This window comes from Amyelois transitella, chromosome 30, assembly GCF_032362555.1.
Source record: "Amyelois transitella isolate CPQ chromosome 30, ilAmyTran1.1, whole genome shotgun sequence".
Taxonomy (NCBI): Eukaryota; Metazoa; Arthropoda; class Insecta; order Lepidoptera; family Pyralidae; genus Amyelois; species Amyelois transitella.
Window position 1 is genome coordinate 4,187,002 of NC_083533.1, and position 13,285 is coordinate 4,200,286.

The 13,285-nt window shown below is 36.8% G+C and overlaps 1 protein-coding gene across 1 annotated transcript in view; it reads left to right on the top strand.

The window, feature by feature from the left end:
* Positions 1-13,285, top strand: part of LOC106131018 (uncharacterized) — a 66,603-nt gene that overhangs the window by 23,123 nt on the left and 30,195 nt on the right. The window contains exons 3-5 of the mRNA XM_060952907.1: positions 10,707-11,760; positions 12,138-12,268; positions 12,688-12,887. Coding sequence (XP_060808890.1) covers positions 10,707-11,760; positions 12,138-12,268; positions 12,688-12,887 — 1,385 coding nt within the window. The remainder of the gene's footprint in view (positions 1-10,706; positions 11,761-12,137; positions 12,269-12,687; positions 12,888-13,285) is intronic.

A 13,285-nucleotide genomic window follows, 5' to 3' on the forward strand; every position in this document is an offset into this window, starting at 1 on the left:
AATATCTAAAGATTTATAAGCTTAGAACCTTTTTTTTCCACTCTCCCTCCTGGCTTTAGTCCCGGTTGCATCCTCACCACTCTGGAGAGGAGCCCGGGGTATACCTTTGACCATGGATTGGGTGAGACAGGTTTTTACACGAAGCGACTCCCGTCTGGCCTCCGCAACCTTTGCAGGGGAACCTAACCCGTATTGGATCGATCATGGTTACACTTATAAGTGCCTGAATGTGCAGGTTTCCTCACGATGGATGAAAGCAGGTTACCTAAAATAATACAAGGAGAGAGTGAATGGGTACTGTGGAGTGGAGAAGGCTTAGACGAACGTACTTTTATCAATTAGGGGGACGTCCTGTCGAAAGGTCAGGTCAAAAGAAGTAAGAAGGTAAAACTATGAATGTGGATTAAGTGAAAGAAGTATGCAAGGATCGCGCAAGTGGAAAGATGTAGTCTCTGCCTACCCCTCCGGGAAAAAGGCGTGATTTTATGCATTGTATGTATGTATTACTAAATTTTTGCCGCGGCTTCACCCTCTCAAATTTCACGCCATCTACAAAAGAATACAGGTTTTCGCAAATCCCACGTTTTTACCGAGATTGAGGTACAAAAATTCAAATATTTTTTTCATTGTTATGGGATACTTAATGTCACTTAATAATTATCATATCTTTTGGTTTCACAAAGTGTTGTGTGGTTCCCGGCACCAATACAAAAAAGAATAAGACCACTCCATCTCTTTCCCATGGATGTCGTAAAAGCCGACTAAGGGCGGGTAGGCTTATAAACTTGGGATTCTTCTTTTACTCGATGGGCTAGCAACCTGTCACTATTTGAATCTCAATCATATATCAAAGCCAAATAGCTGTACGTGGCCTATCAGTCTTTACAAGACTGTAGGCTCTGTCTACCCCGCAAGGGATATAGACGTTATTATATCTATGTATGTATGTTTGGTTTCACAACATTGGTTGACGTCAAATAAATTACTTAAACTAAGTTTACTGCCGCTTCCAAGGCGTCGGTGCAGAAGAAGCGTCTTTTCAACAATGTCACCCTTTGTCCTTATCCAGACTCTTAATAATATGTAACTAGAGGCCGCCCGCGACTTCGTCCGCATGGAAACCCTATCAATCCCGCGGGAACTCCGGGATAAGTAGCCTAAATGTTATTCTGGGTCTTCAGCTACCTACATACCAAATTTCATCGTAATCGGTTTCAGTAGTTTTTGCGTGAAAGAGTAACAAACATCCATACTGACATCCTGACATACTCACAAACTTTCGCATTAATAATATTAGTAGGATTATGCGAAATTTCGTAGAAAATTGGTTCAATAGGTAATGCGTTTAAAAGTAACAAACAAACAAACATACTTTCGCATTTATAAACATCATATATATATATATATATATATATATAGATGTAGGTATCATATATATATATATATATATATATATATATATATATATATATATATATATATATATATATATATGATACCTACATCTATGGTCACACGCACCTATTAAAAAAAAACCTCTGACCGATTCCGTAACCTATATCATCTGATCTGACATATTGTTATCAAAGTCCACAGATTATATCTTCGAAATGACATTTGTGTTACCAACGTGACCTTTATTTTTTTTTTACAGAACCCATGTGGTAATAAGCCTCTAACGTCATTAAGACTTTGGAATGGGTTTTACCTATGGCCATCCCAATAGATACATAAATATAGTCACGTTTATATCCCTTGCGGAGTAAACAGAGTCAACAGTGTCGTAAAGACTGAAAGGTCACGTTCAGCTCTATGGCTTCATGATGGAATTGAGATTCGAATATTGACATTTACCGGTTGCTAGCATCATCGCCTAAAAGAGGAATACATACATACATACATATAATAACGTCTATATCCCTTGCGGGGTAGACAGAGCCAACAGTGTTAAAAAGACTGATAGGCCACGTTCAGCTGTTTGGCTTAACGATAGAATTGTGATTTATATAGTGGCAGGTTGCTAGCCTGTCGCCCAAAAGAAGAATCCCAAGTTTATATCCCTATCCCTTAGTCGCCTTTTACGACATCCATGGGAAAGAGATGGAGTCGTCCTATTCTTTTTTCTAATGGTGCCGGGAACCACACATACATTTTTATAACGAAAAAAAATTATTATAAAACATAACTGACGTTATTTAATTCGCAATATTTCTTACATTTAAGCAAATTAGCTTCATAAATAAGTTATCATAGCGAACACCTACCGATTAATTGCTGATTCACGGCCGCCCATCCCAAAACAGTCCGACGTAATAGACACTTAACCTGCATTATCTCGGGTCGCTATGTAGTACCGGTGTTGCAAGTACAGTAAACATGAAAAGGACATCGAGAGTTTGCGTATGGTTAGCAAGATAATTAAATTTTCTATTTGTTTTTTTTTTTAAAGAAAAAACACCACTCCACCTCTTTTCCTTGGATGTCGGAAATGCCACTAAGGGATAGGCTTTAAGAATTGGGATCCTTCCTAGGCGATGGGCTAGTGACTTGTCACTATTTGAATCTCAATTCTATCATTAAGCCAAACAGCTGAACGTGGCCTATCAGTCTTTTCAAAACTGTTGGTTATGTCTATCCCGCAAGTGATATAGACGTGATTATATGTATGTATTAAATATTGAAGCTCAGAAACTCAGAGCGAACGCGTTAAAAAGATAAAAAAAGACATAAAAGATTTTTTTTGCGGACAGTACTATCAAACACGCGTTAATATTTTACACGTCTATTGCCCAAGCGCAGTCTATCTCAACACCCTTATGCGCATGCGTATAAAGTTCACTATCCCACGTGTTCTATGCATAAAATATCGTTTACGTTTGTATGTACGTACGTACACACAGTTTTACATAATTTCTTGACTCGTTTCGAGGAGAGCTATTTCTAATGTTAATTTACACGAGTCTTCCGCTGGCTTCGCTCGCGTGTGATTTTAGGTCTGCGAAATTCCATCAAAAACTACGAGTATTAAGTAGAATTCATGTGAAAGATTAACAATATTCGTACCTGATTGCATACATATAATCGCGTTTATTTAATGACGGTGCAGACAGCGCCATCTGTCTTGAAAAGACTAATTAACTTAACTTCATTACAAAACACAGGCACATTTGGTTAGACACACATTTAATCACGTCTATATCCCTTGCGGGGAAGACAGAGCCAACAGTCTTTTCAAGGCAGAAAGGCCACGTCCAGCTGTTCGGCTTAATGATAGAATCAATGTTTGATAAGCACTTAATGCAAAAATTAACCAGTCAAGTATTTCATGATTAACAGATGTAATTAATATTAACGGTTACCGGCTTCCGCGGCTCAAATTACCGTTATTACCGACCAATTATTATTACCGGCCAATTAATTCTCAACTAACATATGGTAATGAATTATTGAGAAATATGTGTTTTTTACTATTTTTTTCGCCATAATCAATGATCTGTGTCGTGTAATTTCCGGCGTTTTAGAATAGAACCACTCCTCATTTTTCTATGGATGTCGAAGAAGGCGACTAAGGGATAGGCTAATAAACTTGGGGTTCATTTTAAGGCGACGGGCTAGCAAACTGTCAGTATATCAATCTCAATTCTATCGTTAAGTCAAACAGCTGATCGTGGCCTTTCAGTCTTTCAAGACTGTTGGCTCTGGCTACCCCGCAAAGGATATAGTAGTGGTCAAACATGTATGTATGTATATATGTATGTATAAATCGTTTAAAACTTATTCACATTTTGAAAAAATATTACAGCAAAAACAACGTGACATTTGATTTCCCGCCAAAAAGACATAACTTACGTAGTAATCCTTAAGTTTACGTATTTGATGTTATCAGTCAGCCAGTTTTTCATCTGTAGCAAGAAAAATGTACGTAAATATAATCTAGCAATGATTGGGTGATTATTTTTTTTTTTTAATATCATGAGAATCCCTTTGTGTACAGCCATTGTCCATTGTTTTTTTAAATGCCTTTTTTATTCGTTATAAGGACGTAGGTCACGTGTTATAGAGTATTTCCGGTTTATATATTTTTAATTGGAATCGAATCGACCTAATACTTTGTCGTGATCGAATTTGAATGTGCATTTTTAGGATAGATCGGTAGAAAAAATCAGGACAGTAAACCGCCGAGCTTGCATGAAGAGAGTTATGAATGTGGATGAAGCGAAAGAAGTATGCAGAGATCGTGACAAAGTGGAAAGATATAGTCTCTGCCTACCAATTCGGAAAAGAATCGTGATTTTTTATGTATGTATGTTTGATTATTATGGCGTACGCTAAGTAATGTTTTAAACAATTCTCAAGCGTATAACAAAAGTTTATAAATCTATCACAAGGCGAGGCAACATTGAGTACTTAAATAACACTAGTCTTCCTATATTTGTAATATTAATATTTACTGGTTAAACTTTATAGAAGTGGGCAGAATTTGCATTTTGCATTGATAACAATATTACAAATATAATGAAATATATAAATTCATTTAACACAACTCAATAAATTATACTTAAAAACAGTTTGTCACGAATGTACTCTAACATTTTCGGAAAAGCATTTTGTGTAAAGTGCTTAGCTATAAATATGATTTGTTATAAAGATATAATTATAAATAGACGTGGCAATTAATTTCATTAAAGGACATCACGAAACTTGTGTGGGCAGTTCAAAAACAAGCCAAGTGTGTGTCGGGCCACGTGTTATGATTTCAGTAGCTGTTAATTTGAAGTAAAAGCCATTGTCATTGGTACCTTATATTAAACAAAGGTCGGAAAATTAATAAAAACGCCAAATGGTATGGTTATTTCTTCAAAAATCATTAAATGTAATCTAAGCAAAGTAACCTGGTCATCTTATTAAAATTTAAGAAAAAAAAAATACATGAATAACAATAAATTACGTCACGTAATCTCACGAAGTCTCAAAATGTAGACAAAAATGTGGTTATCATTGTAAAGTAGATATTGTGAGTCATATAAATATCCTTAAATTGATTAGCATACATATTACCTAACTTGTTTTATAAATTCACCTTATTTGGGTACTCAGTTGCTACGTGTTTTGGCGGGAACGGCAAATATTATTACGTAATGGCGTTGATATTTTGTTTTTTTCTTTTTTTCTAGTTTGGTATTGAAGCAAGAAAAAAGTCTTTGTTTTGGTGACTTTTAAATTTTACTTAAGACTGGTTTCACTTGTTACAAAATTTATATTATAATAAATATTTTTTTTTCTTTTATTCGAAAAAACTATATTTAAAACAAATATACGTAAAGAGTACTTATCTCTTTTTTCTTATGCTCCCTTCGTGTTGTTTTCCAAACATTTCCATTTTACTACCATGATAAGTTTTTGCGATTAGCGCGGGAAAATGACCAGTAGATTTTTTTCTAAGACGTTTTCTTAACTCTGACCAGCATGGAAACGTATTCTTAGTAATTATTAATTGGTTTCCTCTGTGAAATCAATTATGTGGCTATCAATCGTTATTATCCTATTTTAAAAACAACTCGAGAGAAAATAATACGGAATGGCATTTTCCCGCGGACGGGAAAATAAGTGCGGCCATTTTTTGGCGGGAAATCTAAAAGTAATAAATTTTAACAAAATTTGTTCTAACCACTAAACCACAGAGTTACTTTCCAAATCAGTTATATGTGAATTCTGTCTAGATCATGTGAATTTACGTAACAAAGATTTCGTGTTCTTAACACAAATATTGAAGTAATATCGATTTCATTTGATCAATGACATCGATTAATTTCTCTATAGCAAACAATATTATAATAAGATATTGTGCAATACATTAAAAAGGCGTCAAATAATTTGTACGTACTTCTGCCCTATAAGTAACTCTCTTAATTATTCAATGGTTGCCTGAAAGAGATTCCTAAATGGGATAAGTCCGCCTTTGTACATTTTGTCTTATAAATTTACTGTATTTTTGTATTCTTTCATACGACTTGGAATTTTCCATTTCAGCGATGGGCTAGCAACATGTCTCTATTTGAATCTCTATTATTCTATCATTCCGTCAACCCCGTAAGGGTAATGATGTAATCTATAGTATACCTACTAGAATAGAATAGATTTATGTTCAAAATTGGATACAAGGTATCACTTATTGACGTCACATCACTTAAATCAAATTATAACTACTACCGCTTCCAAAGCGCATGTGTAGAAGAAGCGGCTGAACAAACTACACTGCAACATTTTCATCGGACGTCAATTTACAAATATAGATCTCTTATATCTAAATCGTGGACGAATGCACATTGTCTACATTAAAAAACATGAATGAATGTAGAAATAATTATATCAATAGGTACGAATACTAATTGGAAATAGGTATATTTAATACAGATACACTCGATATTTATTGTATTATTATACATATATGTATATATACATATATTGATTATAAAGAGGTGAAATGTTTGTAAGTACATATCAATCTTTGGGAATACTGAACCGATAATCAAAATACTTTTGCTTTGATGACAGTACTATCACATAACATATCAACAATATAAAAAAATAATACAAAACACATTCATGTAAGCTGTCCTCGTGAATTTATCTAATGCAAAAGCCATCATTTATAACAGTGTATGTTTATCAGTACGCACATTAATCTTATTACGACACACATATGTTTAAAGCGCCATATTTATTTATCTGTCATAGAAATAATTCAACTTCGGTTGGTGACCTGTATTTAAGACTAATGGCCGCCCGCGACTTCGTCCGCGTGGAATCATTCCCGCGGGAACTCCGGGATAAAAAGTAGCCTATATGTTTTTCTGGGTCTTTAGCTACCTACGTACAAAATTTCATCGTAATCGGTTCAGTAGTTTTTGTGTGGAAGAGCAACAAACATCCATACTGACATCCTGCCATACCTACTCACAAACTTTCGCATTTATAATATTAGTAGGATTATCGTATGGAGTGCCGTGTGGTTCCCGGTACCAATAAAAAAAATAGGACCACTTCGTCAAAAGCGAATAAGGGATAGGCTTATAAACTTGGGACTCTCCTTTTAGGCGATGGGCTCAATTCTATCATTAAGCCAAATAGCTGAACGTGGCCATTCAGTTTTTTCAAGACTATTGGCTCTGTCTGCCCCGAGAGGGATATAGACATGACATGACATATGTATGTATGTATATGTATCATTGAATTTTGATATTATTTCACAAAAAAAAAGATAATTCCCACGGGAGCGAAGCCCATTACATATTTAAATTATCATAAGATTCAAACCCACTTATCCGATGTCCTAAGCAAACGCATATATCACCAAACCACATTGCGAATTATTGAGAAATAAACAAACATACATACCAACATTTATAGTGGCAGCACAGTAGCGCTTGCCTTATCTTAAAACACAACCCCGCCTCTTCGCAGTCGGTAAATACTTCATGTAACAATATTCAAAGTTTATCAGCTTTGATGTATTGGAAAATATGCTTAATTGTAAGAGCTTTAAGCTCGTTTTGACGTGCGATCGCGTTGATAAGATGTTACGTTGACATACATTTCATTTAACATTGTGTTGGGAATGTCGTCGACAAAAGTGTTTGAATTTATTATTATTTATTAGAATAGAATAGAATAGAATAGATTTATTTTCAAAATTGGATACAAGGTATCACTTATTGACGTCACATAACTTAAATCTAATTATAACTACTACCGCTTCCAAAGCGCATGTGTAGAAGAAGCGGCGGAACAAACTACACTGCAGCATTACGCCGTGTGGTTCCCGGCACCAATATAAAAAAGAATAGGACCACTCCATCTCATTTGCCGTGGATGTCGTAAGAGGCGACTAAGAGATAGGCTTATAAACTTGGGATTCTTCTTTTAGGCGATGGGCCAGCAACCTGTCACTATTTGAATGTCAATTTTATCATAAAGCCAAACAGCTGAACGTGGCCTTTCAGTCTTTTAATGACTGTCGGCTCTGTCTACACCGCAAGGTATTTAGACGTAATTATTTATTACGTTATGTACAAAACAAAAGAAACCATACACTGCCTATCAAAATATGTAATATATTATATAAAAAATATACATACATAAAATGTATGTATACGTATGAAAAATATAATTAAACTTCTGCAAGCAAATATACTACAGCATTGAGTGATGAGTGTAGCTTGACCCGAATGTACGCAAGTGTGCCTGTTACAAGGGTCGCGAGTTCGAATCATGTCCACGCATTTTTTGTAAACAAACATCTTTGAAGTGTTCCGTATATCTATATTTATTATTATACTAGAGGCCGTCCGCGACTTCGTCCGCATAGGAACCCTATGTATCCCGCGGGAACTCCGGGATAAAAAAGTAGCCTATATGTTATTCTGGGTCTTCAGCTACCTACATATCAAATTTCATCGTGATCAGTTCAGTAGTTTTTGCGTGAAAGAGTAACAAACATCCATACTGACATCCTGACATACTCACAAACTTCCGCATTTATAATACATACATACGGTCACGTCTATATCTCTTGGGGGGTAGACAGAGCCAACAGTCTTGAAAAGACTGAATGGCCACGTTCAGCTATTTGGCTTAATGGTAGAATTGAGATTCAAATAGTGACAGGTTGATAACCCATCGCTTAAAAAAGAATCCCAAGTTTATAAGCCTATCCGTTAGTCGCCTATTACGACATCCATGGGAAAGAGATGGAGTGTTCCTATTCTTTTTTGTATTGGTGCCGGGAACCACACGGCATGTTGAAGAAGTTAAAGGAAACATATAAATATTAATCTGAACAATGTATTCTTTCGTCCACATTCTATTGTAAATTTGGATATTTGTGAAGTTGATGTTGTTAAAGAAAATGCTGCAGTGCAGTTCGTTACCGCTTCTCCTGCACTGACGCCTTGGAAGCGGCAGTAAACTTACTTTTAAGTAATTTATTTGACGTCAACCAATGTTGTGAAACCAAAAGTTTTGACAATTATTAAGCTATATGAAGTAACCTATAATAATGAATTAAATTTTTGAATTTGATCTATTCACACGAAAACATTTTCTAACACCGTTCCCCGCGACTGTACTTGTAATTTTGCAACCTATCTTATCTTGGCAGTCATCAATAATGACAATTAATGTCAATATGAACAGTTTGTAATGATAAATCATAATTTTGTGGCTTCGAAAAAAAAATATTACATTGACATTATGTTTTTGTATTATCGTTGTGCGTCTGTACAAATTACATTTGTTCGTAATGCATATTACAATATACATACATATGGTCACGTCTATATCCCTTGCGGGGTAGACAGAGCCAACAGTTTTGAAAAGACTGAATGGCCACATTCAGCTTTATTTGGCTTAATGATAGAATTGAGATTCAATTAGTGACAGGTTGGTAGCCCATCGCCTAATGTTTATTTCAGACAAATTCTAAAAGAAGAATCCCAAGTTTGTAAGCCTATCCCTTAGTCGCCTTTTACGACTTCCATGGGAAAGAGATGGAGTGGTCCTATTCTTTTTTGTATGGTGCCGGGAACCATACGGCATATATATTTATATTTTATGATTTAAATCTTAATTCCGTCATTAAGCCATACAGTTGAACGTGGCACTGTGTTCTTTTAGGTGATGAGCTAGCAACCTGTCACTATTTGGGTCTTAATTCCATCATCAAGCCAAAAAGCTGAACGTAGCCTATCAGTCTTTTCGGGACTGTTGGCTCTGTTTACCCCGCAAGGGATATAGACGTGACTATATGTATGTATAGTCGATGATTCAACTTACTTCGAGGCTAACTCAATCTGTGTAATTTGTCCCGTATATTTATTTATTTATTTATATTATTTATTTATATCTTGTAGGTACTCTCCTGGAACTAATTCACTTTAGCCACGTTAAAATGCAACAGACTATAAATGACCAAATAAAAATTATTTATTTGGTGCATTTATAACAGATTTCTACTTTGCATTTTCTGACATTTCAAATTCAACTAGCATAGATTATTTAATAGTTTAGATATGTCACCTTTAAACCTTTAAGGCTAGCCTTATTGTCACGGGACAATAGACTCAATGCTTCAGTTTATAAGTTTTAGAATAAATTGTGTTTAAATACTCAAATTATATGCGTATTACGAAATGAAGAACAATATATAAGCCCACGCACAGATTCCTCGAACAATATACATTATAATATAGATGAAAGATAGATAAGTTTCATCTTTGTTTCAAAATTGATTTAGTTTTGATTATAAATAAGATCCCGCCATACTGTGTGCATATATATACATACTTTTCAATTCTATATATTGTAATCTATACTATCTATACTTATATTACTCGTATAAAGCTGAAGAGTTTGTTTGTTTGTTTGAACACGCTAATCTCAGGAACAACTGGTTCGAATTGAAAAATTATTTTTTATGTTGAATAGACCATTTATCGGAGAAGGCTTTAGGCTCACGCTGCAACTATGTGGAGCGAAGAAATCATGGAAAATATAAAAAAAAAAACGGGTTAAATTATTCATCCTTGAAGGCATCCTTCAATGATGCCCAAAATAACTATTCCACGCGGACGAAGTAGCGGTCACAGCTAGTGAATAAATAAATTGTAGGTATGATTTATTAACAACAAATTTCCTCATTGTTACAGAAACAGTACTGCAACGTTAAGACTGAAATTTGCTGCAGAATTGAACTGTCCAACCTCAACGGAGCCGCTGGCCAAGAGTCTCTTGGTGTTGGCCTGGCTACCTTCCAGGGTCAAGGAGGTCTTTTCGCGTCCAGCTCGGGCCAGTCGGGTCAAGGATCTTCAAGCTTTGGTTCTAGCCAATCAGGGCAGTCAGGCCAGGGTTCATCCAGCTTTGGTTCCAGCCAATCAGGGCAGTCTGGTCAAGCTGGCCAGTCTGGTCAAGGACAGTCAGGAGCTGGATTCGGATCAACGCAATCAGCCTTCGAATCGTCCAGTTTTAACAGACAGAACACTTTCACGTCTTCTGGACAAAATAACGGCAATTTTGGAGCAACAGGTCAGAATTCTGGTTCGTTTGGTGCCTCTGGACAAAACGGTTTTGGTGCCAACGCTGGTACCAACCAATTCGGTGCCGCTGGTCAATTTGGAACTAGCACCAGCAAATTCGCATCGAGCTCTGGCCAATTCGGTTCTGGAACCACTGGGGCCGCTTCTGGAACAGCCGCTGGATCTGCATTCGGAAACTCAGGCTCAGCAAATAGAGGATCATCTTCTTCTGCTTCGGGCTTCGAAAGCCAAGGTTCCTTCGCCAGCACAAACAAATTCAACGGAAACGGCTTCTCAAGTTCGACACCTACTCCGAACCGTTTTGGTTCAACGAATGGATTCAACAACGAAGTGTTCAAATCTACGAGCCAGTCGAACTTCATCGAAACCGACTCATTCTCGTCTGGCAGCGAAGCGGCTGGCGTCTTCAGACCAGGTGCCAGCGGAAGCGGTCTCAAACCGGGCATTCCTTACTTGCCTCCAGTAGACAGTTCTACCCAAGCTTCAGTTTTGGTCACGTCTACCGCCAGACCCAGGCCTACGACTGGAAAACCGACTTATTTGCCGCCTTCCCCTCCATCTACTGCCGCGCCGGGCTACTTGCCACCAGACCAGTATGAAGATGGATCTTTGCTGTTGGATGTTACCAGAGTGACGCCGAGACCTACTGTGCCAGTTCCTCAAAACAGTAAGTATTTCAAATTATCTTTTTTATGACTGACTCGCAATGATAAAGGGTATAGGTTGGACATCCGACCCATAACCGAAAGAATGTTTTTTTTTCTGAGTTGTATACAATAGTTATCAAATTAATTTACGGTGAAGGAAATCATTGCAGAGAATTCGACACATACAGAAAATATGTAACCATGATAGAATCTAGTCAGGCCTATCATCATATTCATCCATAGAGAATGTCACTGACCCAGCAGTGAGTACGTAGGTTTGAACCTGACACTGAAAAAGATACTAAGGAAAAATGGTTCCTACGTTTAAAAATTAAGTTCCTAGTTATATTAATCGTTTTGTTTATATAAAGTGTTCAAAACTTTTTTGTCTATATAGATGACATCCCAGCCGGTTGCGCGGCAGCTCTGAAATGCACGCCTATTGAATACTGTACCGCTGATGGCGTCATGTCCAACACCACTGTCGTGCTATCCAGAGACCAGGAGGCTTACCGTGTTCCTCTTACCGTGAGTATATCCGTCATAGTCTACCTTTCTCTAGTTTGGAGTGTTTTTTATATGAATACATATTACTGGGGTGTCCATCATTAGGGCATGAATAGGGGGGTGGGGGAAGTAAAAGTGGGAGAATAATCAATCAGCTACGAACTTACGACTGGAAAAGACAAAAAGACGAAGGTAACAATTCACAATTTCTTAACTGACCTGGGTCTTGGATGTTGATACACGGTATTTTTACAGCGGAACCTTACCGATATTAGATCTTGATTTACTTTGTTGCATTTGATAAATGCACCTATTTACTTTGTCGCCTTATTATCTTTTCCAAAGAGCCCATAATATGTCCAAATTAAAATATAGGTATATAACTTGAATAAGAAGAAAACTTATCGTAGATTTGTCCATAATAATAACATCTCCCACAGGACTGCAAAGACCTAGAAACTGGCCGCATCGGGAAATGCTGCAGGGACCCCAACTATTCAGACCCTTGGCCCACCAACCTGATCGGGAAGTGGGTTAGCGGTGTTTTCGGAGGAGACGACGGCAAATATAACCCAACCAAGGACAGGCAGGTGACTGGAAGGCCACCCATCTCTGGCGGGATTACACAGACTGCCTCCAGGTAAGTTTTTGTCGGGGATGCAATTTCTTTGAAACTTTCCTGTAAGCAGATATATTTAATACGTTTGAAACAAGCGCTGAGAGGGAACGCCGGAATCGACATCAAGAGAATAGCAGCAATAGGTTTATAACTGCCCAAATTGGGATAAGTAGGCTTCCACTAGATATCTGATTGACCAAGGCTTAAAAGGAAAAAAGAGGGTTTTTCATACAACCTGTTGTTGTCTTGTCTTAGATCCTGTCTTCTTCTCTTAAATAAATTCCATCAAATTCCAATTGGCGTATAACTGTGTTTTAAAAAACTCAGATGCAATTTTGCGGAATATTTTTATATTTGCCAGATTTAATAGACATATCCAATCCTTCAGATTTAATTTTCACTTGTGTCCTCTCTAAACA